Source organism: Dunckerocampus dactyliophorus, chromosome 16, assembly GCF_027744805.1.
Source record: "Dunckerocampus dactyliophorus isolate RoL2022-P2 chromosome 16, RoL_Ddac_1.1, whole genome shotgun sequence".
NCBI classification, from domain to species: Eukaryota; Metazoa; Chordata; class Actinopteri; order Syngnathiformes; family Syngnathidae; genus Dunckerocampus; species Dunckerocampus dactyliophorus.
In genome coordinates, this window is record NC_072834.1 from 14627747 (window position 1) to 14654267 (window position 26521).

General features: G+C 42.6%; 1 protein-coding gene across 18 annotated transcripts in view; it reads left to right on the top strand.

The window, feature by feature from the left end:
• The window catches only part of nbeaa (neurobeachin a), a 106123-nt gene that overhangs the window by 66059 nt on the left and 13543 nt on the right, over positions 1 to 26521 (top strand). For 6 of the 18 annotated variants that reach the window (XM_054755937.1, XM_054755938.1, XM_054755939.1 and 3 more), the window contains exons 12-37: positions 66 to 218; positions 4208 to 4376; positions 6476 to 6555; positions 7547 to 7609; positions 7809 to 7906; positions 8188 to 8280; positions 9000 to 9108; positions 9195 to 9276; positions 9427 to 9550; positions 9712 to 9904; positions 9979 to 10653; positions 11407 to 11829; positions 11895 to 12112; positions 13379 to 13532; positions 13874 to 13897; positions 14300 to 14383; positions 14765 to 14945; positions 16913 to 17037; positions 17306 to 17374; positions 17467 to 17635; positions 17731 to 18095; positions 19193 to 19329; positions 19532 to 19686; positions 21874 to 22000; positions 24565 to 24684; positions 25262 to 25395. In XM_054755937.1, coding sequence (XP_054611912.1) covers positions 66 to 218; positions 4208 to 4376; positions 6476 to 6555; positions 7547 to 7609; positions 7809 to 7906; positions 8188 to 8280; positions 9000 to 9108; positions 9195 to 9276; positions 9427 to 9550; positions 9712 to 9904; positions 9979 to 10653; positions 11407 to 11829; positions 11895 to 12112; positions 13379 to 13532; positions 13874 to 13897; positions 14300 to 14383; positions 14765 to 14945; positions 16913 to 17037; positions 17306 to 17374; positions 17467 to 17635; positions 17731 to 18095; positions 19193 to 19329; positions 19532 to 19686; positions 21874 to 22000; positions 24565 to 24684; positions 25262 to 25395 — 4324 coding nt within the window. The remainder of the gene's footprint in view (positions 1 to 65; positions 219 to 4207; positions 4377 to 6475; positions 6556 to 7546; positions 7610 to 7808; positions 7907 to 8187; positions 8281 to 8999; positions 9109 to 9194; positions 9277 to 9426; positions 9551 to 9711; positions 9905 to 9978; positions 10654 to 11406; positions 11830 to 11894; positions 12113 to 13378; positions 13533 to 13873; positions 13898 to 14299; positions 14384 to 14764; positions 14946 to 16912; positions 17038 to 17305; positions 17375 to 17466; positions 17636 to 17730; positions 18096 to 19192; positions 19330 to 19531; positions 19687 to 21873; positions 22001 to 24564; positions 24685 to 25261; positions 25396 to 26521) is intronic. The other 12 variants (XM_054755946.1, XM_054755948.1, XM_054755950.1 and 9 more) reach the window with 8 other exon arrangements.

The following is a 26521-nucleotide window of genomic DNA, read 5'->3' on the forward strand; positions in this document are numbered from 1 at the left end:
GGTTAGCATTAGCGCTACATATCTGCTTTCTGGCGCTCACGTACTTTTTTGCACCCTATGTCAAGTCGTCACGGGTCCACATCACGCGGGCCGTGCTGGAGCAGTTCTTGTCGTTCGCCAAGTACCTGGATGGTTTGTCTCACGGGGCGCCGCTCCTCAAACAGCTGTGTGACCATGTCCTGTTCAACGCTGCCATCTGGATACACACACCTGCCAAGGTCTCAGTCTGTGTCTGTGTGTGACAATATAATGCAGTAGTGTCCAAACTACGGTTCGGGGGCCGCAGCTCGTTTTTTTATTGGCTTGCGACACGTTCTAGAAATTAAATGAAACAATAAAAGGAAAAAACAACCATAGCAATGGACAAAAAGAGCAAAAAGGTCTAACAACAGGTCTTAATAATAATACACTTTGTCACCTAAACGCAACACTAACACAAAATGTCTTTAAATACATATAAACCATTTTTTTTTTTTGCCTTTTTGCAAAATAAGTATCAAAATTACCTTTGCCTTTTCCATATGCTGCCCACGGTGGAAAAAGTTTGGACACCCCTATCTATGTCTGTGTGTAAATGTGTGTTATGTCCCACAAAGAAATCAAAGGGAATATATGTGAAGGTATTAAGGTACATTAATAAATGCAACATCAAGCTAAATTGCAGGCTAATCCCAGACAGTGAACGTAAATGTGGTTGAAAAAGCATCTCACGACACAATCATCATATTTTGTTGCATCATGCAACTTTTTTTTAATGTATTTGATGTACTCTGCCAATCTTATGGAAAAAGACACAAACAGGACGATGAGATATCATTCATTGTTGTCCGGTGTTGACTGTGTTGTATTGATTGTGGTCTTACACCGTGCGTCCACGGTATGATTTCACGGCGTTATTTCACGTAGCTGACCCACATCAGTATTTACACTTCTACAGTAAACCTGAGACTGGACTGGACCACGTGGTGGAAAGGTGGTGTGAGATGTTGGTGGAGGTTAGTAAAAAGAAAGTGACTCGTCATGCTTGGAGCAACAGAATCGAAGAGACGAGCGTTCGCAAAGACCCTGCGACAGGAGGAAGACATTTGGCTCGTCTCCTCCGTCTGCCACTGAACTAGATGAGAGTATTTCTGGCGTTCCCGAGGGGGGCCTGTTCGCTCTCGCTTCCGTTATGTTGCTGACGCTCTCAGTCTTCTCTCCTCTGACCCTGAGATGGAATTAGCTCCTCCCCTCCTGGAGCCAGGAGGCAAAAACTAGCTTGTGTGATTGAGGAAGGCTTGGACAACAGGGATTAATCAACGCATGGATGTGTATTTATTAGTGTAATTTAGTGTAATTTATTTATTTTATTATATAAAACACATGACAAGTAACAATAGTGTCCAAGAGGAGGAGAGGGTTGTGCGTTGTCATGTGATGTGCCTTTAAATGAAGGTGGGCTGTGTACTGGCAAAAACCATTAATCAAATAGGAAAGAAAAAAAAACAAGATAGGAATAAGTTCTAGTAGTCACAATGATTATGTAATTGTCATGTATTAGAAAAAGAAAGAATCGGACATAAATACAAAATTTTAATATGCATAAATAAAAATTAATAATTGGAAAAAATAATAAAAGGCTGCACGGTGGCCTAGTGGTTAGCATGTTGGCCACAGAGTCAGGAGTTTGGATTCAAAACTGTTGGACATCTCACATTTCTCTCTCTCACATTCCACAAATATGCATGTTACGCTAATTGGAGATAGGCATGAATGTGAGTGTGAATGTTTGTCCATGTGCGTGCTGCGATTGGCTGGCGACCAGTCTAGGGTGTACCCTGCCTGTCGCCCAAAAAGTCATCTGGGATAGGCTCCAGTATACGCCCACGGCACCCAACTCACGAGACTGGACAATGCACAAGATTGGGTTCATAAGAACGAGACGAGATCTTAACATAATTTTTTTTTTTCAAAACTACAGTGAAAAATTATGACACACGAACCTTTTTTTTATTTAACTGCGTCACAAAACAATGCAGGTGCATTTTTAAATGTTTATTGTCCCACAAATTGACGATATTATTGTCAACATTTTTTGAGACCAAATAAACCACTGATGTTATGATAATATATAATAATAATATTAATAACAATATGTAATAATATATCATAATAATGCAATATTTTCTTTTAATATGTCATTTTTCACTCTGTAAAGATGTGGAATTTACATTTGTGATGTGTATATTTTTTTTTACAGTCAATTCATACCGTCTATAAGATGTTAGGAGCATTTCTTGAAATGGCTTTTCAACTATTAAAGAGCAGCATTTCTTTTGCGATGTATTCAACTATACTCGGAACACACACATTTTCCATCTAGGTACTAAAAACAATCCACAGAGTGAACTCTCTTTCTGCCTGTTTGGAGGCGAGAGATGAGGAAAACAGACACGCGTATCTCCCAGGTGGCACCAGACCTTGAGGAATCTGGACCAGTAGCAAAGATTACACAGGCTAGGGATCACTGTGTAACCAATAGAAATGACTGTGAAACAATAGCGTCAAATCTCAAAGTTAGCATCTTCTGATGACTGAGCTTGTTTGTTAATCGGCGGTGCATGGCTAAAGCTAGCCGCTAGACTCCCTACGGAATCACTCAGCACCATCACGCACCTTCTGCTGACGTAAACATTACACTGTCAAAATGAAATACAGTACATAAATAGTGTGTGGGGTGCCTTGTTTAATTTACAATTTTGCGCGGAGCTTTTCCAGCCTCCTACACATGCACATGGCAACATATGGAGGCCAGCAAAATTACACAGTTCATTTTCATTTGTGATTGATTTATTTGTTTATTATCACGAGACAGTTTTTTTCTGGACAAGAAATCTTGTCATGTTTTAATCTCGCAAGATCTAGTGACACCCCTACATTTAATATTCGTATGTGTTTTGACTGACTGATCACTGTTCAGCCCGCTGTAAGCAGGCAAGGCCTGAGCACCCCCTCCACCCAACAGCCAATGCCAGACAAACCGGCACACATCACCCCCCACCCCAGTCCTATTCCTTATTTTATACTCTTTCCCATGTTTCTCCCTGAGTTTGTGTGTTGTGCATTAAAATAAGCATTGTCTACTTCTACGCTTATCTGTCTGGCTTGTTGGGCTGACATATCATATTCCACTGTGATGCACACAGCAAGATTTTTTTCACCACAGCTCCATCTGTTGCTCACTGCAACCCATTGGTCCCAATGCAGTCAGACTGAAACAAAATTTGTCCACCCGCACCCTTACCTGGATTTGCACCAAGGCCCTTGTGCTACAAATAAACGTTTTCATGGAAATGCTAAGTAAAACCACCCATAACCTGCTGAGCGTTATTGCGTCCGCTATCGTTATCATTATTAGCCACACAAGCTTTGCTGGTACTTAATGAAAGCTAAGGAAGAAATCCAATCTAGTCGTGATCTCGGCTTTGAATACACAAGGACATCATCATCTCAGCGCGGAGAACGTAACGTAAGAAGCGACCATTTGCACCAAACGAGCTCAATCTAACACACTAGCTCGTTAAGGCTGGTCCTCGTCTCTCCCAACGCTAATGACCTCCGAGATTTAAATCTGTGCACAGCCATGAAATAGGGAGCATCACCATTTTAATGCCAGGTTGTGGCGAGCATTGTTTGTAGACATGGTCATTTTTTATTCATTCATTCATTTTCCATGCCTCTTAATCCTCACTAGGGTCGCTGGGGTATGCTGGAGCCTACCCCAGCTGACTTTGGGCGAGAGTTGGGGTACACCCTGGACTGGTCCCCAGCCAATCGCAGGGCACATATAGACAAACAACCATTCACACTCACATTCATACCTATGGACAATTTAGAGTCTCCATTGAACCTTTTTGGAATGAGAAAACACACGCACACACGGGGAGAGCATGCAAACTCCACACAGAGATGCCTAGTGGATATTCGAACCCAGATCTTCCAGATCTCCTAACTGTGTGGCCAACATGCTAACCACTTGGAACCACACGGTCATTTTATGTGTCATTGTCATTCAAGCAAATAATCACAAGCAATTCTTTTACAGAATTGCAAAGGTAAACTAAACTGTTGACCTCATTTTTCGCCACAGGTTTTACATGAGGAACAACAGTGTCAGGTTTATTTATTTATTGAAGCATTAATGTCTTCGTATGTCTTCATGTTGCAGGTGCAGCTGTCACTTTACACCTACCTGTCGTCCGAGTTCATCGGCACGGCCACCATCTACTCCACCATCAGACGTGTGGGCACCGTGTTGCAGCTCATGCACACGCTCAAGTACTACTACTGGGCCGTCAACCCCCTCGAGTGCAGCGGCATCGCACCCAAAGGCCTCGGTAAGGCGATGACATCGCAAGCGAAGAATCAGCCACTTGCATGTTTACGTTTGTCAACTTCGCCCCAGACTCGCCTCTGGCTCTGAGTGTACATGCCAGGTTGCCATGGCGACTTACAGACTTGATTGGCAGCTGTGAGGGGGCCTTTGTGTTTGGAGGCGATATTGCTGTTTGACTGCTGGGATTTAGACTCATAAGGCGCTGCTGATAACGCTATTAGCAATTAGCACGCTAACAGTCTGTCAAGTCGAAAATATGCCAGCACACTTGCTTGCACAATCAATAACACTGTTAGTGCGTGTGGTGTGATGAATTTAATGTGTGATTTACATGCTAATTGGCCGTGTTAAACTCAAATGTATATTCATGTATTATATTGTGTGCTAACACAGTCCAGTAAGTAGCAATATTTAGATACTATATTCTAGTTATTGTCTTATATGTTTAGTTCTAGTACAATAACTAACAAAATTACATACAATAAATACAATTTTCAAACTAGTAATTAAATATAAAGAAAAAATATATAATGTACATCTACAGTCATGGAAAAAATGTTTAACCACCCTTGTTTCTTCAGTTTCTTGTTCATTTTAATGCCTGATACAACTAAAGGTACCTTTGTTTGGACAAATATAACAATCACAACAAAAATAGCTCATTAGAGTAACATTTTTTGGCAGTACAATGCTATAACTATTTATGTAAGAACTTAAGTGATTTTGGTTATCATCAAGAAAATCATGGAAGTTGCTAGATATCAGCTCTTAAATTCAACTCTTATGAGCTATATTTGTTATCATCATTATATTTGTCCAAACAAATGTACCTTTAGTTGTATCAGGCATTAAAATGGATCAATAAACTGAAGAAACGAGGGTGGTCTAATCATTTTTTCCATGACTGTATATACAAATCTAATAGGTATATACAAATATAAAAAGATATAAATTAAATATATATATTGTGTGTTTTATATACATATAAACATATTTTATATTAATAATATGTTTTATATATATAAATCAAAATTTATAATATATGGTTTAGGTTTTTATATTCTTCCTTTTTTTTAACAGTTTAGGTTTTTTTTTTTTTTTTTTTTTTTTTAGATAGGTATTTTAGATGGCGTTTTACCAAAACAAGTCATGGTAAAACTAATATAGCTTCAAAAAAAAACCTGAATATAATAAATAACATATATATTACACTTATATTTTATATAAACATGGTTGGTTTTTGTAGAAACATTTATTCAATAACAAGACAAAATGAAACTTTTCAATCTATAATATAATATAACATAATAAGGAAGGGTTATTTTAACCTATTTAGTTAGTAGTTGTAGGCCTTCAGTGAATGATGTGTTGCACAAAATGAATGGGGTCAAAGGTTGATGCATTTAGATGCATGCATTTACAAAAAAGTATCTTATCTATTTGTCACTTGTGCTAAGCCACGCCCACCACTCGCCCTGCACTGCGATTACCATTCAGCTCACAAAGTGGCGTGTTTGCAAAAAGCCAATTGAAGTCAAATAACCTGATCCAGCAAGGTGTAGTAGAACATCGTAAAGGTTTATTGTTGCAAACCTGCCGGGACGAGAGCGGCTCGCAATGTGCGTATTTTTTATTGGGGGGCCTTCGGTGAGAACGAAAACAGGGAAATGAAAGTGGGATTTTGACAGCTGGATGTGACTGCCAAGAGAAATATTAGCCTGTTTAGGTCAATACAGACTTTCGGATGTCTGGGTTGGAACACAATAAATTTCTATTCCGCATAGGAAATAATGGAAATAGTCTGTTACAGGGTCAAACTGTGGCATCATAAAACCTGGAGTTACATTTCTCTCTCAAGCGTCAGATGGATTTGTATTTTCAAGCTTTGTGTTGTGAGTGCAAACATGTCGGCTGCCACAGATCTAGAGTACACAGATAAGATCGCGCTGCTTTGTTTAGTTTGGATCTTTCAAGCTATCAATCATTGGTTACCATAGTTCCGTGTGTCTGCACTAATATACAGAAGACTGAAATGTACAATTACTAAAGTCACATATCAATGTCTCACCCTCACCAATATGCGTGTGTGTGTGTTTTCAGATGGACCCCGACCGTCCCAAAAAGAGATCATCTCTCTGCGAGCCTTCATGCTCCTCTTCCTCAAGCAGCTCATACTCAAGGTAGCCTCCACACCGACTGACACTTTAATCATGTTGTTACAATGCACGTAGTATGTACTTTCTTTTAAAAGACAGTGTAGTGCTGGGTCTCAATTGGTGTGCCTGCATACTTACACTTTACACACTATGCAGAGCACCCTCAGAAACAGAAACAAAGAGAAAGTGTTATTAGTCACCTTGAGACTCTCTCGCTCTCTAAAACCTAATCATCGGGTTAGAAATCTAGGGGCAATAATGGACTCAGAGCTGAACTTTAACAGCCACACGAAATCAATAACAGCAGCTAAGAAACATTGCCAAAATCAAGGGAATAGTGTCTAAGCCCGATTCAGTGAGACTACCGTTAATCCACACCTTTGTCTCCAGCAGGCTAGACTACTGTAACGGCCTTCTCACGGGGATCTCTAAATGAGCTTTAAAACAGCTGCACTACATCCAAAATGCTGCTGCCCAGGTCCTGACTAGAACCAGGAAATATGACCATATTAGTCCAGTGCTCAGGTCTTTGCACTGGCTTCGTGTCGCCCAGAGAGTAGACTTTAAAACAGTATTGATGGTCTTGCGCCATACATCTCTGACATTGTCTGATGGTTGACAATGTTAGAGCCACATGAACCACCTCGGGCTCTGAGAAGCTCAGGGAGTGGTCTCCTGTGTGTGCCCAGAGTCAGGACTAAACACGGTGAGGCTGCATTTCCGCTTTACGCTGCCAAAGTCTTCCAGGAGATGTGTGACCATCCTCATTTAACAATGTTCAAATCCAGGCTGAAAACGCTTCTTTTCAGCTGTGAATATGATAGTTAAAAGTATTTTATCTGCACCACACTGTTAAAATGTGCGCACTCTGGAACTAAGTACACAATGTACACAGTATACTTACTGAAATGTACTGATGGAAGTATTCCATTGGAGACACAGCATAGTTGTGTTTGAGATGGAACAACAACAAAGAGTGGTGAAGGTTTTGAAGGAAGTCTTTTTATGTTTTTAGGACCGGGGTGTGAAGGAGGACGAGCTGCAGAGTATCCTCAACTACCTGTTGACCATGCATGAGGTGAGTGCAGAGCAGTGTGGAGATGATCTTGTTATGATCTGTCAAAATGATTGTGAGTCAGTGGCAGCAGCACGTGAAGAAGAACAAACAAACGCAGAAGGGAACAAAATGTTCCGGGCTCTGATAATCATAGCAGATTTTTCTCTCCGCCACGTCCTGCTGCTCTTTACAATCCAAGTGTTGTCTCTTTCCCCCACAGGATGAGAACATCCATGATGTGCTGCAGCTGCTGGTGGCTCTCATGTCCGAGCATCCGGCATCCATGATACCTGCCTTCGACCAGAGGAACGGAATAAGGTGAGGCGCTGTCGGATACCAGAAAAGCGTCTTCTCTGGAGAGGTTGTCATTCAAACATGATATCCCGCCAAGTTCAAAGTCAGCCTCACTCTGACATCATACTTTAATCAGAAACTACTGCACATTTTTAATCACCCCGTTATCACTTCTTACAGTAAAGTACATTTCTACACTTATAATAATGATGTAATAAACCTCTATATGGTACATTTATGTTTATGACCTCCTAATGAACTTAATGTTGTCTATATGTGTGTGCGTGTGTGTGTGTGTGTGTCAGGGTGATCTGCAAGCTGCTGGCGTCCAAGAGCGAGAGTATCCGAGTTCAGGCCCTCAAAGTACTCGGCTACTTCCTCAAGCACCTCGGTCACAAGTTAGTTCCCTCTGTGTTTCTGTCTTCATCTCTACCCGCTTTTTGCGCACGTGTATGCGAATGCAATGCTCCCGACAAACCCAGGTGAAATAACTGCGTTGTCAGTCGTGATCCCGCAGGCTGTGCGTCATGTGACTGTGTCTCAGTGGAGGACGCAGCTTCACTTTGGTTGCTACCAGGTGTTTATTGCTCCACACACTTAAACACCATGTGAAAGATCACCGTTGTCGTCATGGCAAGCAAAGGTCAGGCGTCAAGAAAAAAAAACCCCATTAAACTTCACAAATTAGCATTTTTCCGCCATCTTAACTCCATTTCAGTACTTACTATTATTATCATGACTAGAACTATATAATTTACACACATGGTACCAATAATCTCTCATTAAAGCATCTTTTGTTTTAGGATTAGCTTGAATTGTATTTTTTTCTATTATTTACAATTCCAGTGGTTAATAATGATAGACAGAGGAAACTGTGTTCCTTGATAAATGCAGTAAAGTCGCATGTCAAGTTAAAAATCCATCATAAGCACTAATTGTCATAGCTAAATGTGGCAGCCTCGACAACTCGGCCCCTTAATGAGGCGCTCTAATCAACTCGTTAATGTTTCCGCTTTTCGTGTCTCACTTTTTTTAATTTCTCATGTTGATGCTCATTTTTCTACCTCGGAGGACCAGTTGTAACCCTCTTCTTATTTGTGTGTGTGTGTGTGTTAAGGAGGAAGGTGGAGATCATGCACACACACAGTCTCTTCACGCTGCTGGGCGAGAGGCTGATGATGCACACCAACACAGTCTCCATCACCACCTACAACACTCTGTACGAGGTATGTGATTGGCCAGCTCGCCTGCTCTGCCGCGTTACCGTGGCAACGCCATGGAGCCGAGCGCTTATTGCCTCGTTCGATTGCAGATTCTGACAGAGCAGGTGTGCACTCAGGTGGTCCACAAACCACACCCGGAGCCCGACTCCACCATCAAGATCCAAAATCCCAGTAGGTCCCCGTTGATAAATTGATGCTAATTCCGCTAATGCCATTAGTATCGCTCGTGTTGCTAATATGGCTACTAATGCTAACGTTGCTATCTTCGTATCTATATGTTAATCAATTATGGTAATTCAATGCTAATGCTTGTGGTTGCAGTGATTCTGAAGGTGGTGGCCACGCTACTGAAGAATTCCTCCCCCAGTGCTGAGCTTATGGAAGTGAGGAGACTCTTTCTCTCCGACATGATCAAACTCTTCAGCAACAGCCGGGAAAATCGCCGGTAAGAGCACGACAAGGTTCTAAGGCCATGTCTTTTCTGGAAGTGACTTCTTCTTCAGGCTTAAAGGCCTTTTAGTTCTTTTTAATAGCACCACTTGTTGTTCTGGCACTTCTTAAAAGGACATTGTTGTAGAAAATGATTAACACGTAGTTGTATTGCAGCTGTCTGCTGCAGTGCTCCGTGTGGCAGGACTGGATGTTCTCGTTGGGCTACATCAACCCAAAGAACCCTGAGGAGCAGAAGATCACCGAGATGGTCTACAACATCTTCAGGATCCTCCTCTACCATGCCATCAAATACGAGTGGGGGGGCTGGAGGGTTTGGGTTGACACACTTTCCATTGCGCACTCCAAGGTCAGAGAGCCACAGCATGTTTATGTCCATTACTTTGTGATCACATGACCCACTCCGTCCCTATCATGTCCCAGGTGACCTACGAGGCCCACAAGGAGTACCTGGCCAAGATGTATGAGGAATACCAGCGGCAGGAGGAGGAGAATATGAAGAAAGGAAAGAAAGGTTCCGTGTCCACCATCTCCGGCCTGTCAGCCTCACCCGCCCCTGTCGTCAACGGCAACCTAGAGATGGACGACACCTCCCAGACTCAGACGCCTGAGAGCGAGGCGGAGTACAGCGAGGGTGCCGCCGGTGATTCGCGGAATCTCCTTGCAGAGGGCACCGTGAAGCGTCCCAACGGCGACGCCCTGTCACCCGTGGAAACAAGCGGTGGTCCTGGCGTGAGGGTGGAGGTCCATGACCTGCTGGTGGACATCAAAGCTGAGAAGGTGGAGGCCACTGAGGTCAAACTGGACGACCTGGACTTGTCCCCTGAAGGCCTGGGCGGAGGTGGAGGGGGTGGCATGGAGAATGGACCCCTGGTGGAGGTGGATTCGCTCCTGGACAGTGCTTACTGCGCCGTGGTTCAGAACCTCAATGGCAATCTGGTGCCGAAAGATGACACGGCCGGGTCAGGGGTCGGGTTGGGGTCAAGCTTGGGGCTCTCAGGGGTTACCCTGGTGGACGACGGGAACATGGGACCCCTCATCACGCTGGCTGACGAGAAGGACAGCGTCCCCAACAACAACGGATTTCTCTTCAGCAAGGTGGGACACTTCATTAGGTACACAATCAAAGGACATCCAGTACCAGAAAGGATATTCATCTTTTTCATTGACACATTTAACATGTATGTTTATTATTTTATTTTCATTTACACTCAACATGTATGTTTTTTTTATTTTGATCGAAACATTTAACGTGTGTTTATTATTTTATTATGTGTGTGTATTTTGATTGACACATGTAACAAATATGTTGATTTTATTTTGATTAGCACTTCCATCCATCTATTTTCTATGCCGCTTATCCTCACTAGAGTCGCGGGGGTATGCTGGAGCCTATCGTAGCTGACTTCAGGCGAGAGGCGGGGTACACCCTGGACTGGTCGCCAGCCAATCGCAGGGCACATATAGACAAACAACCATTCACACTCACATTCATACCTATGGACAATTTAGAGTCGCCAATTAACATAACATGCATATTTTTGGAATGTGGGAGGAAACCGGAAAAAAAAACACACACGCACAGGGAGAACATGCAAACAGAGATGCCCAACGGAGATTCGAACCCAGATCTTCCAGATCTCCTGACTGTGTGGCCAATATGCTAACCACTAGGCCCTTGATTAACACTTAACATATATATTTATTTTTTTTAGATTGACACATTTAACATATGTTTATTCGTTTATTTTGATGGTCACATTTAACATCTGTTTATTCTGGGTCTTACATCATACTGACTGTTTGTAATATTTTGTACACCTTATTAAAGATGTTCTCCACATCTTCCAGGTTGATGAGAAGCTGCTTCCAGCTCTGGCTGCCACCGACACCCTCGTACTGCAGAGTCCGGACCAGCCCGCCCCGTCTGGCACCAGTGCCAGTGATGACCTCAGCCTGCTGGCCCACATGACCAGCTGCAGCTCTGACTTAACTCAGGCCCACGGTGCCGGGGAGCTCCCTGAGGACGGACCCTTCAAGATCCAGAGCCCACTGGCAGACATCAGCTCTATCGCCAAGGCCGAGAGCCAAGCCCAGAACCAAGGAGCTTCTCAGTCGGACTTCCCTGAGAGAGAGGGAGCATCTGGCACGGAGGGAGAGGCTGCAGGCTTGAAGGCGGGCGGAGACACCTCTAGTGTGACGTCTGACACAGAGAGGTCTGATGACGGCAAGGACAAGGACACCAGGAAGATACAAACCACTGCAACAACACAGGTGAGCTTTTTGTACTTAGGTTTGGTCCTGCTGACTCCACACTCCACCTCGTCTTCGTGCCACAGGCCCTACACGGTCGCAGCGCTGCACAGCTGGAGCGAGACCTGCGTGTGGATCTGGGTTTCCGAGGCATGCCCATGACGGAAGAGCAGCGCAGGCAGTTCAGCCCGGGGCCGCGGACCACCATGTTCCGAATCCCAGAATTCAAGTGGTCTCCCATGCACCAGAGGCTGCTCACAGACCTTCTGTTTGCGCTGGAGACTGATGTGCACGTGTGGCGGAGGTGAGCAACCTTGACGCCTTAGAAGCAGTATTTTTCAAATGTACATTTACAGTGTTGCATTATTTGTGTGAGATTTTGCCACATCATTTTTTTTCCGCTTCTGGCAATACTCTGGCCTTGATGAGTATCTGCCATCTCTGAGTGCACTTGATATTGAGCTTTTTTCCTCCAATGACTATCTTCAGGCTTCTGAATGGTGCAAATGACCTTATAGTTAGTGTTTACAGCACCACCTGGTGTTTTGGCTTGCACTTGACAGCCTGTCAATCGGTAGCGTAGAGCTGTGCCTCAATTTGCACACTTCTGTACTTACACTTAACATTTGAGTGGACTAGTGCCTTCTAACTGTCAATACTGGGATATTTTGCTCAACACGCCCCAAATGGTGAGTGTGCAGTGATGGAGCCAAACCACCCTCAATCATCGCCATCTTGGTTACATAGCGGAAGAGGAGGGACTAACATGAGTGGTTGAAATGAAATTCACAATTAAAAACGAGAGAGGAAGAGGAACAGGAAGTGGCCAAGTATTGCAGTCATCATGTCCGGTAACTTTGCCACGACGGTAATGGACATGGGACAGCACCACACTGACAAAATTCCGCCACTGAGGAGCTAAGTACAATACTTATGTAAGTGTAAGTACGGAAGTGCGTGGATTGAAGCATTACGCACACAAATTGCATAAGTGCGTTCACACTGAGAAGTATGGCAAAATGCAGTGCACTGTCACGACCCGAATGGTACACTCAAAACAGTTAAAATGGTGAGTGCGCAGTGCTGGACACTTACCATTCTCAGTAGTCACCATCTTGGCTACGTAGAGGAAGAGGCGGGAGTAACTTGAGTGTTTGCAATTCACATTTAAAAAGGAGAGAAGAAGAAGAACAGGAAGCAGACAAATATACTGACTGTAATTTCCGGTAAGTGTACGACAGTAATAGATTTGGTGTAGCACTGCACAGTCAAAATTTGCGCACTCGGGAACTAATTGTAGTGATGGAAGTGTTCCATTTGATGGAATGGAATGACTTTCCTCAGGCTTCTGATTGGCTAAAATTAGCTTATAGTTAGTGGTTACAGCAGAAAGCAGTGGTTCCTGCTGCTTTGGCATGCACTCTACAGCCTGTTAATGTGTTTTTATGTGGACGTAATTGTTTTTATCTCTGGAATATGATAACAATTAGATTTCTTTATAAATACTTAGGTGGTGTAGGGGTGGATATAGACTGAGTGGTCATGTGACTGACAGCTCCTTTTCTTGCAGTCACTCTACCAAGTCTGTGATGGACTTTGTCAACAGCAACGAGAACATCATCTTCGTGCACAACACCATCCACCTCATCTCTCAGATGGTGGACAACATCATCATCGCCTGCGGAGGCATCCTGCCCCTCTTGTCCGCCGCCACCTCTCCGTCTGTAAGTGACTCCACTCCACCGCCCTGTGGTTGGAGGGGGGAACTGCAGCTGCTTCACATGAGGCTCAGTGACACCATGTGACCACTTGAGTGCTTTTTAAAGTCAACATGATGAAAATTGTTGTTTATATGGAAGAAAAAATATATTTTTAGCATGAAATTAAAACCTTAAGAACGTTTTGTGTTTTCTTTCTGAAATGTAGTGCGTATTTTTTAAACATCTTTTTGAATGAACTTACTTAATTTGAGCTTTAAAAATTATTTCTTTTAACCATCCTTTTTTTCCTCTCTGTGTTTTTTTGTCTACTTTCCTTGTTTTTTTGTCCGGTTTTGCATGTACAGAGTTCTAAGAGTAATGCCAGCAGTGTAAGTTTGCTTCCTTCCTTCCTTCCTCCCTCTTTTTACACTCCTTTTAGGGGGGGGTGCACCAACTGTGACTAAAAAGAAATTCTGTTTTGCCAATAAAATATAAAAAGTTAGGTTTCCAGCCGGATTGAAGCTCATCTTTGAGCAATGATGGTATGAGACTGGCATGTTGGTGCACTCCCCTCCTTTCATATTAGCTTATTTTCCACCTACATGTCTGATAGCCGCATGTCTCTATTTATTGTGATTCTTACCTGCAGCCTGGGTGCATTAAATAGTGTGACACTGTCATCATATTCAGTCAATAGAGAGGCTGTTAGTTTTGATCATTATGGAGTATAGTTTTTCCTACTTTGGGAGGTTCCATCTGCTAAGCTTGTCCCATGTGTATCAACCTTAAAGAGGGCAGGAGCAGCAGGACCCCAGAGGGGGTCAAAGGGCGAGGAGGTGGCCCCTGTACCGGGGGGAGCAGGCATGGGGGGAGAGGTGGGTAAAGTCACCTTTTAACGTCACAGGAAGAGGTTTGAGCACAAGCTCGTCTTCACCTAGTCTGTGTGTGTGTGTGTGTGTGTGTGTGTGTGCTCACTGGTTCTGATGAGCTTGTTTGCACTTTGACTTGCATCTTCTGCTCACCTAGGAGAAGACATGTGTGTGCGCGTGTGTGTGTGCGTGTGTGTGTTTTATTTTTTTATTGGGGTTGATAGGCTGCACGGTCACGCCACTGCCATGACGTGTTGGACCACCTCAATTTGCTATGTAGACATCACTAGCATGAGCACTGAAGTCCTCATTCTCTTTAAACAAACATGAGAACACCCTAACGTCTGAACTCTGTCTGTTTGCGTGTGTGCGTGTGTCTCCAATCAGACGGAGCTGGAGAACATCGAGGCGACGCAGGGTATGTCCTCGGAGACGGCGGTCACCTTCCTGTCGCGCCTCATGGCCATGGTGGACGTGCTGGTGTTTGCCAGCTCCCTCAACTTCAGCGAGATTGAAGCGGAGAAGAACATGTCGTCTGGCGGCCTCATGAGGCAGTGCCTGCGCCTGGGTGAGTGCCACAGCAGCCACTTTGTTAGGGACATGTGTGAAAGAGTCTGCCTTTGATTAAACATCAGATATACTGTAATATGAACTGTATGTGCATACTGCATCATTATTGTTTCGTCTATGATTCTATGATACTGGGAACTGTTTTAATAATAACAATAGTAATAACATAAGATAAAGTAAAGGATGACCCTAATGTCTGGAAAAATAACAGACACACACTGTACAGTACTGTTCATGTGGTGTGTGTGTGTGTGTGTGTGTGTGTGTGTGTGTGTGTGTGTGTGTGAGGGGTGTAACGATTCGTTCGTATCACGATTCGTGCTTGCCGAAACAATTTGGTAACTTTAAATCGATTCAGTAACTTTTTAGCCAAAAATTCAACCAGTGTGACTGTGAAATAAATACCTGGATACTGGACAGTGCAGGCGAAGTTTCGTACATTCCCGTTTTTTTTTGTAAGGGAATCAGGTATAAATGATTAATAATGCTGACATTATGAAATTATCAATGAGTACAAGAAAATTGTTACAAATGCATACATAATCAGGATGAACAGAGGGTGGTATAGCTTGCCATGATTATTTACTTTAAATAGTGCAATCCACACTGCACTTTGCACCCAAAGGTGAGGGACATTCGGTATGGTATCTCCAATTAGGTGTTGAAACTTTTTCACCTGTACAGGCCGATGGCAGCAGGGGCTTTTTTTATGCTGATAATCCTCCTGATCAGAGCAGCCGTTTGAAAGAACGGTGCAGCAACGAGCAAGAATACACAAATGACAGACGTTTTGCTGCGCACATATTTGTTTTGACCTGGACACGCTGCGCTAGATGATCACCACATACCCGGAAGACAATAATGTCACAGACAGGCAGACTGAATCGAGTAATGTTTAACGTCTTTATCATTAAAAGTGCTAAAACGCACATCCACATAAGGCCTGCCGTGCTTAAATCCAATGCTTTATTTCCTAGGATCAATTGATTACCTTTTAAACAATGTTAGATCGATATATGTTGTCCATAATGGAAACTTGCTGAACACAGATCGTCGTAGTTGGATTGTAGGACAAGAAATTTATGCATTGATGTAGTGGATGAAACGTTTCACTTCTAATATATGCGTATATATATCTATATCTATATAGATAGATATAGATATATAGAGATATATATATATACTATATATATATATATGTGTGTGTGTGTGTGTATATGCATATGTGTATATATACTGTATGTGTATATATGTACTGTATATATGTATGTGTATATATATATATATGTGTGTGTGTGTATACATATATATATATATATATATATATATATACATATATATATATATATACATACACATATAGATACATACACATATAGATACAGTATATATATACACACACACATATACATATATACATAAATTTATATATATATATGTGTGTGTGTGTGTATATATACTGTATATGTAATGGTTTAATTCAAATATATACAAAAATATATCTAAATTAATAAATATTAAAGAAATGCTAGTAACATATATGGACATATACATGATACGTATACATGATTATATAATATATTCTTTATTGATTAATTATTTAGATTTTCTGAATTATAATAACTAATTAAATAACACTATTCTTATAATATAGTAATAATATAATATATATAAAATACTAAAACAGTTTAATTTAATTAATTACCAAAATGAAAATAAGCAATTAGTTATTATAATTTTACAAATTCTACGTAATTAATCAATAGAGAATATATTATACACTAACATGAATTAAAATAGAAAAAATAATACATTAAAAAGGAAATATTTATATTAAATGAAACCAATTTTTTTATCTATTTAAAAAAAAAAGAATTGTATGATATATGTATTTTTGTCTAGGACACCCTGTGTGTTACTGATATGTTGTGTTATTTGCTCACTTACTTTTTGTGTGTCTGTCAGTGTGCTGCGTGGCAGTGAGGAACTGTCTGGAGTGCAGGCAGCGACAACGAGATCGCAACTGCAAGTCGTCTTTAAGTGGCAGCAAGTCGCAGGACAGCCTCCACAGCGCCTCGACCGCCAGCAAGGTGGCACAGTAGTACTCTTTAAAACACACACACACATTTCTGTCACTCTTCCATGAAAAACTGTGTATGTCCATTTTATGGCATCACGTGATTGTCCGTCATCTATCAATACTACATGGCTAAACAACCAATGAAAACTTTTTTATGTTGAACTAATTGCAGACCATCTTTTCTTCAGTTTGAAAGTCAAATGGACATACGTGGTTTTCATCAAGGAGTGACAACATTCATGACGCCGCTCTTCTCACTCACTGTTCTCCTTCTTTAGCAGGACCCAGACAGGCTCCTGCAGGATGTCGACATCAACAGGCTTCGTGCGGTTGTTTTTAGAGATGTGGTAAGCGCCTTGCTAACGAGATCTACGTGTGTTGTCACATGATCGTTACCATCGCTCAAACACGTCCGGGTTTTGTTTTTTTTTTACTGCAGGACGACAGCAAGCAAGCTCAGTTCCTGGCACTGGCCGTGGTCTACTTCATCTCGGTGCTCATGGTGTCCAAGTACCGGGACATACTTGAGCCCCAGCGAGAGATCAGCAGGTCCACCAGCCTGTCGGGACGCAGCATCCGCCACGAGATCAACTCCCCGACCAGCACAGGTACTTCCTGCTTTGCTTCTTGTGTTCTTTGTTCCAAGCAGAAACTTCTTCAATCACATCACACACATTTATTGATTTCGTACTTACGTCTCCAGAACACCCGTCCTCAGGCTTCTCTGACCGTGACAAGCAGACCCCCACCCCCGTGGATGACTCCCCCCGCGCAGGCCTCCCACACACGGACTCGGGCATCGGGGAGGAGGGCCACGTGACCGGATCCCTGAACGGTTCTGAGATGGGCCTGGGCCTGGGCTTGGGCTTGGGCCTGGTGGGACGAGAGACAGACAGGGACAGAGACACAGGCGGAGGGACGGATCTGCTGTGTAGTCTGTCTGACGTCAGGAGGTCGCAGGAGAGCCTTCTAGACTCCCCCCACAACCCGGGCGCTGCCCCAAACAGCCAGGCTCCGCCTTCGTCTATTTCCAGCATCAGTCAGACCAATAAAGGCATCAATGTCAAGGTGAGACACGAACGCCACATTCTCTTGTCATTAACCATTAGCTGTTGGTATGTTTACATGGTGACATAGGAAAATATAGTCATTAAATATTAATGATGATCATCAAATGTCACATTTGAACAAAACAAGGCCTGGAGCTCCGAGCTAAATGTCTTCACATTCAATTGTACAAGTCAGGTGGAAAAAAATGTCAAAAAGAAATTAGTAAAAATTAACTCCGTTCCCAAAGTACCAAAGTTGGAGCCAAAGAGTCTTATCAGCATGCTAAATTCACTAGCCTGTGGAACCTCGCTCATTCACTTTCGCACAATATTTTTTCACCTTGTTTTGTTTTCATTTCTACAGCAGCCCATTTAGGCAGCAAGACTAGTTTAGTCTGGATCAACTGTGCCTTCCTGCTGGTGGCTGCCAAGCAGTGAAATCCATTATGACGTCATTACTTAAAGGTGCAGCAGCAACACCTTGGCCCATGGCCGATATAAAATGACATTGGATTATGATATTGGTGCCTGAGATGATCATCATCAGAGCAGCTTGCTCAGTATGTCCCCCTGAGAGTTATTTCTGAGTTTCTTGGGATTGTAAATATTTACAATGAGTGTAAAGTGTTATGCTTTGCGTGTAATGCAGCTCCACTTAAATAGTAGTGCTGACTACTAATGAGAAACAGATACCGCTGCACGTGATTTCCGGTGACCGCAAAGCAGCTGCGCATCGCGCCAAACAGAAAACAAAATAAGAGCACAAAACAGGACGTGGAAACTAAGGAAAACCAAAACTGAAGTCCAACCTGTCATGCGGAACATGACATAAAGCTGTGGTGATGCGAGGGGGAATAAAGTCTTCCTTCAATACTTTTCATCTAACTTTTTGTGTAACTTATATTGCATATTGCAGTTTATTATTTATTGGTGAAATGCTTCAAAAGAAGAATCATAATGTGTTGAATACACAACATTAGCTGGTAGATACTGCTATCAGTATCGGTAATAAAGTGCTGGACAATATTGCATATTGGATATCGGTAGGAAAACCAATATCCAGTACCTTTAGACACAACATAACCTTGTTAATATGAATTATGATATTTATCTTAGGAGATCCTAAAGAGCTTGGTGGCAGCCCCAGTGGACGGTGGAGACTCGGGACAGGAGTCTGGGCCGACGCCCTACCACCCGGATCCTGCCCTGAAGACCCACCCCATGCTGCCCATGCAGTTCCACTCCTTTGACAGGTGACTTCCCCCTATTCCTTTTTCTAAGGAAGGTGCCAGAGTGGGTCCAGTCGGGCTCATCCGTCAGTGAGTCGATGCTCACAGCCAATAAAAATCACTTTCTCTGTCAAAGCGCTGATCAGCAACTTTGGACTATCTCTGGTGCCTTTACAGTAATGTAGTTATCAATAGTAAACACTTTGTGTGCGTCTCTCCCTCGCAGGAGCGTTGTGGTTCCGGTCAAAAAGCCACCGCCTGGCAGCCTGTCCGTCAACACAGTGGGCACGCCCACCACTGGCGGCGCCACCACGGCCGGCAGCACACCTAACATCTTTGCTGCTGCCACAGCAACACCGAAGAGCATGATCAACACCACAGGTGACATCCATCTTTCTTAAATAGATCTTTTCCATCGAGAGCTACATACAGAAAAATGGAAATCCTAAAAGCAATCCAATGTAGGTCGATATCCATCCATCCCTTTTCTATGCCACTTGTCCTCATTAGGATCATGGGGTATGCTGGAGCAATCTTCAGGCAAGAGGCAGGTTACACCCTACTGGTTGACAGCCAATCGCAGGGCACATATAGACAAACAACCATTCACACTCACATTCATACCTATGGACAATTTAGAGTCGCCAATTACCCAAACACGCATGTTTTTGGAATGTGGGAGGAAACCTGAGTACCCGGAGAAAACCCACGTGGAGAACATGCAAACTCTACACAGAGATGCCCAAGCGGAGATTCAAACCCAGATCTTTCCGATCTCCTGACTGTGTGGCCAACATGCTAAGCACTCGGCCACCATGCGGCCTTGCAGGTCGACATGTGAAGCAAATTTTTGTGCTTTCTAGTATATATACTTCCTGATCAAAATTTGAAGACCAGTTTGAAAAATGGCAAGAATTTACTTTATACACTGGCAAAGGCAAAGGCAAAAAAACTTTCTTTTTTTGAACGTGGCCGGATTGTTGAGCTGCATAAGAAAGGCCTCTCGCATTGCGCCATTGCAGCTGAGGTTGGACGCAGTAAGACAGTCATTTGAAACTTCTTCAAAGATCCTGGGGGTTACGGAACAAAAAGTTAAGTGGTAGACCCAAAAAAAATGTCACCGGCCCTGAGCGGCAGGATCTGACTGGCTGTCTTTCAAGACAGGAGACAATCCTCGGCCCAAATGAAGGTTGTTACTAGTGCCGAGTGTAGTCCAATAACCATCAGTCAGCATCTGCGAGAGAAGGTTTTTAAGAACAAAAAATGTCTTGAAAGGCCTCGACTCCTTCAATGCCACAAAATTGCCTGTTTGGAATTTGGACAAGCACACCAAAATGGGGCATTGAAAGGTGGAAGAAAGTTTTATTCTCTGATGAGGAAAAAATGGAACCTTGATGGTCCAGATGGCTTATGTTACTGGCATGACCAGGAGATCCCACCTGAGATGTTTTTCCACACAGCACAGTGGAGGGGCACCATCATGATCTGGGCTGCTTTTTCCTTCAATGGAAGAATGGAGCTTCAGGTTGTGCAGGGGCGTCAAACGGCAGCTGGCTATGGTGGAGGGCGCATCCCTCATGACGGAAGGCCATTGTCTGTGTGATAATGACTGGGTTTTTCAAAATGACCACTCTGCAGTTAACAATAACCTCACTCTTTTGGGCCATTCAGCGTGACCATCCTGTGTGTTCCCCTAAATCCAATTGAGAACATTTGGGGATGGATAACAAGGGATGTTTACAAAAATGTACATCAGTTCCAGACAGTGGATGCCCTCCAGGAAGCCATCTTCACCACCTGGAGCAACATTCCCACTAGCATCATGGAAACACTGGCATCAAGCATGCCCAAAACAATTTTTGGGGTGAATAGCAAGAATGGCGCAGCTACTCATTACTGAGTCCTTTTTTGAATATTTTATTATATTTTAGAGGGATTTCGGGTTTTTTTTTTTTTTTTAGCTGTGGTCTTAAACTTTTGATCAACTGATAAACAACCTATTTCACTTGAATGGTTGTCACAATGTCAAAAACATTTTTGTCTCCAATTTCTTTTTGCATTTTGAAAATGTAAATTCTTGCAATTTTCCAAGTGGTCTTATAATTTTGATCAGGAGTGTGTCCTATTAATTAATCTATTTTATTTTAGAATATGCCCAAGGGCCAATAAATGAGCTGCGTTCCTAAAATGGCCCCCCGGCCGCACTTTGAACACACGTGTCATAGATGATCTTCAGGTCACCTTTCCATCTTGCACAACTGTATGCATTTTTTACATTTGCGATAAGGGGATGAGCATCAGTTAGCTTGCAGCCCTATGCGATGCTACACAGAATGCGAATCAGCACATCCATCAGACTTGTGGTTCTGTATCTGCTCAGTGTAAATGGATTCCTTTCTATTGATCGCCAGGCTGTTTGTGCTACCGGGAGGGGGCCGGGGCCCATTAGCAGACGAGTAGCAGTGAAATTGGAGCCAAACTCAATCAGCTGCATTAAAGCATGCTCCGGTCCTGAAGGCTAACATTGTTCCTCACTCTTCTTTTTTCCTACCCGTACATCCTGTCCAGGTGCCACAGACTCCGCCTCCTCCTCATCGTCCTCCTCCTCCTCGTTTGTCAACGGCGCCACCAGCAAGAACCTGCCGGCCGTCCAGACGGTGGCGCCCATGCCTGAAGACACCATGGAGAACATGAGGTCAGTGTGAGGTCGACGTCTAAAACCTTCAACCTTTACAGTGTAGTGCTGTCCTAAATCCTTTAGTGTCGTATATATCATATACCGGAAATGGCCTTCGAGTCTTCTTCCGTTAATTACTTTCCAAGACTACAGGTTAATCCTCATCCGCCAACTTAATCCCTCCCCTGTTTACTATGTAGCCAAGATGGCGACTATTAAGTGTGGACAGTGTCCAGCCCTGCGCACTCACCATTTTGAGTGCAGTGTCCAGGTACTGACAGTGCACTGCATTTTGACGTACTTCTCAATGTGAATGCACTCATGCACTCAAAACACTAAGTGCACTCAAAACGGGCCAAATGGTATGTGCTCAGTGCTGGACTCAATCTTGACTACATAGCGGAAGGGGAGGGACCAACTCAAGTGGTTACAGTACAATTCACAATTATAAAGGAGAGAAGAAGAAGAAGCAAGTAAATATTGCGATCATCATTTCAGGTAAGTGCACAGCGACAGTAATGCATTTGAGACAGCACGACACTGTCAAAGTTCGCGCCCTCGGTAATTCAGTACACAGTGTACATCAGGGGTCACCAACGTGGTGCCCGCGGGCACCAGGTAGCCCCCCACGACCACATGAGGTGCCCGCAAGCCTGCTTTTCATTCAGGTTTTCAGTTAATAATGAAAGAACAGTAGAAAGAAATGCATTCTGAAATACAAAATGTGAGTTGTGGACACCAGCATTTTGTTAATGTTCTGGTAAAACAAGCATATTCGCTTTGTTTGGGTTTAAAATAAGCTCTGAATATAAATGTTACAAAAATGAGTAGCTCTTGGCCATTTTCATTTTGGAAAAGTAGCTCTCACAAAGAAAAACGTTGGTGACCCCTGGTGTAAACACTATACTTATTGAAGTGTACTGACGTGAGCGCGCGAATTGAACGCAGCCACAACTTTTGTCTGTTTCATTTTTCCACGTCCTTCCTGCACTGCTCTTGCTTCACTCATTGGTCCTCATCTTCCTTCTGCAAGTACTGTAATCCCACCCCCCTGACATGCTGGCATGTAGTTAGCTGTGCATGTATTCTTGTTGTTATTGTAAATATTCTATCTATCTATCTATCTATCTATCTATCTATCTATCTATCTATCTATCTATCTATCTATCTATCTATCTCTCTATCTCTCTATCTCTCTATCTATCTCTCTATCTATGCATTATGTTTAACTTGAACAAGCAGCAAACGCACTAAATGTACAAACACACACTAAGTGTAAGAAACATCTCACACAGTCTGTCTTTGCGCTTCCTCCTTGACATTACATATAACATAAAGTCAGTCGGTACTGTTGTTAAATGGGATGAGAGAATAGAATAAAGAGCTTGTTGAACAGTTCCAGAAATAAATGTGTTTTCCTTTCATTTATGCTATTATGAAACTTTTTTTATAGTACACACTCTCTCTTCATGTGATAAAGTCAAATAATCATTTTGAAGATGCATTTGTGTAAAACAGGGGTGTCCAAAGTGCAGGCCAGGGGCCATTTATGGCCCGCGGGTTGTTTTCAGTTGGCCCGCGGCACATTCTAAAACAACAACCGCAAAAATGGGAAAATCAGCAGTAATTTTACAAGGATAAAGTCAAAATATTAAGAGAAATTTTTTTTTTGTAATTTTAGTAGCATAAATTTTAAGCATAAGAGACTTTTTAAAAGTTGTAATATTATATTATTATTATTATATTATTATTTTATGAATAATTGTATTTTTATGATTATTTATTATATTATTAATAACAAAAAAACAAAATGTTGTAATTTTTGGAAAATGAGGTTGTGGAAAAAGTTACTATGTTAAAGTTACTATGTTATGAGAAGTCAAAGTGTTACGGGAATAAAACCATAATTACAAGAAGAAAATGTACAAGAAGAAATAGTTGAAATAGTTTGAAAAATAAAATAAAAAAAAAATGTCATTTTACAAGAATAAAGTAAACTATTAAGAGAAAGAAGTCGTATTTTAATGAGAAAAAAAAATAATTTTACGAGAATAAACTTTAAAAAAAAAAGATTTTTTTTTAGTAGCATGGAGATGAAATATTTAAAGTAAAAAAGTAAGACATAATATGATGAGAAACAAAACAAAATGAAGTTGTAATTTTTAGAAAGTTAAGTTGGGGAAAAAGTTATAATATTATGGGAATAAAGTCATAATATTACAAAAAGACAATTTTTGAAGATTATTTAAGAAGTAAATAAAAATTTTTCACCTATATCACAAAGCTTTTTTTTTTAAAGTTATTTTTCTTGAAAAATATCTTGTATATCTACATGTGTTGCTTTACAAAATATCAAAGTGGCCCTTGTATCCTTTCATTTTTCAGTATGTGGCCCTCAAAGGAAAAGTTTGGACACCCCTGGTGTAAATATTTAGCTTTATTATTATAGTTTAAATATCACCCAAATAGCATGTTAGTATTTCAACACAGCAGCAGTTTTGAGTGTTTTGGGGGGCCGGGTGAGTGTGCACGTGCGTCCCTTAATCAGTGTGTGTGTGTGTGCGCGTGTGTTTGTGTTGCAGTGCCTATTGTGAGGTGGCGCAGTGTGCGTTGCGCAGCGGTCAGACGCCCCCTGAGCTCAAGTCTTTTAGCTCTCTGGCAGGCTTCCAGGCAGCCCCTCGAGATGCAGGACAGTGTTTTAGGCAAGGAGACACTCAACAAGCCCCTGTCCCATGACACACCCTGCCCCGCCTCCATCACACACACACGCACACACACACACACACACACACACACACACACACAGAAAATGCAATTAAAACATTTTAAAATGGAATGACAATCAATGAAGCACAGACCTGCGTCAGTTTTCTATAAGTTTTTATTGAATTTGATTGTTAGCGCATATCATACCATATTGTCTGTGTTGTATATCTCAGAAATTCCACTATACTACTTTACTATAACTAATCACAATATTCACTGTTTACACTGAAAAGACAGTATTTTATAATTTGCTAGCGCTAGGCTCAGCATCATCAAGCGATGTCTGAGCCTGCACTTCCTTTTCTGTCCTGTAGGTTGAGGTAATGCATGTTATCAGCTGGTTGGGAGAAGTCACCAAGCAAACATGAGCGCCCTCGTTTGTGTCCTCTTTTGCCTCCCTCACCTCACCTCACCTTTTCTTTTGCCTCATCTGCCTGCCATCTTCTCCGCACGCTCACTTCGGTCTTGCTCGGCTGTTGGCGCGCTAACCTGTGTGGTGTCATGTGACCGCAGCATCACCACCAAGCTGGAGCGTGCCCTGGAGAAGGTGGCCCCCCTGCTGAGGGAGATCTTTGTGGACTTTGCCCCCTTCCTGTCCAGGACGCTGCTGGGGAGTCATGGGCAGGAGCTGCTCATTGAAGGTACAGGTGCTGTACACGCCCCCTTTTTTTATAAGTGGCGTCTTCCGTCTCACTGTCTACACACGCCATTGACTGTCCAACACCTTCGCTGCGTCACGGCGTGAATGGGTGAGGTGAGTGAGTGAATGGAGGCGTCAGTGAGAGGGTGGATGGCAATTGAGTGAGTGTGTAGGAACTGTTAATGGGTGAAGAGAGTGAAAGGAGGCGCCAGTGAGTGAATTGATGCATCAGTGAGTGAGTGAATGGAGTCATTAGTGAGTAGATGGTTGGGTGTGTGAGTTGATGAGTGAGTGAGTAGATGGGAATTGTTAATGGGTGAGGTGAGTGGGTGAAAGGAGGTGTCTGTGAGTGAGTAAATAGAGTCATCAGTGAGTGAGTGGATGAGTGAAAGGGTGTGTGTGTGCGTGCGCGTGCATGTGTGTGTATGTTGACGCTTGAGTGAGTGGATGTAATTTGTTAATGAGTGAATGAGTGGATGGATGTATTAGTGAATGACTGTGAGTGAGTTGATTGGTCGCTGAGTTAATAAGTGGGTTGCTGGGGAGATGAGTGAACGATTGAGGAAATGAGTGAGTAAGTGAGTGGATGAGTCAATGGGTGAGTGAGTAAGTTAGTGTGTGGCTGTAGCACTGAATGAGTGAGTGAGTAAATCAGTGTTTTGACGGGTTGCAGGGTGGATGAGTGAATGAGTCAATGAGTCTGGATAGGTGAGTGAGTGAGAGAGTATAGTGAATGTATGGGTGAGTTACTGGATTAGTGCATGGTTAAGTGAGTGAGTGGGTGAATGAGAGTGAGCGTGCGTTGTCTCCGAGCTGGCTGCTTCACTCATTAATCAAGCAGGTATGATGTCTCTTCTTGTAGCTAGTTAGCTGGTGCTAATCTCGTAGATTACATTATTATTATTGTTATTATTATTATTGTTATGAATGAATGAATTTAGTTAGTGTTTAAAGATGGCATAGAATGTGATGCGCCCTTCCTGCTGCTCACCTGCTTCCTGGCGTCCTGTTCTTGTCCTCCACTGTCTTTATGTCTCCTCTTCTTCCTCTTCTTCTCTTTCCCCTTTTCCCTCCTCTAGTATGGTTTTGTCTTCTCTGTCGCATGATTTTTATAAACATCTCAATAAAATGAC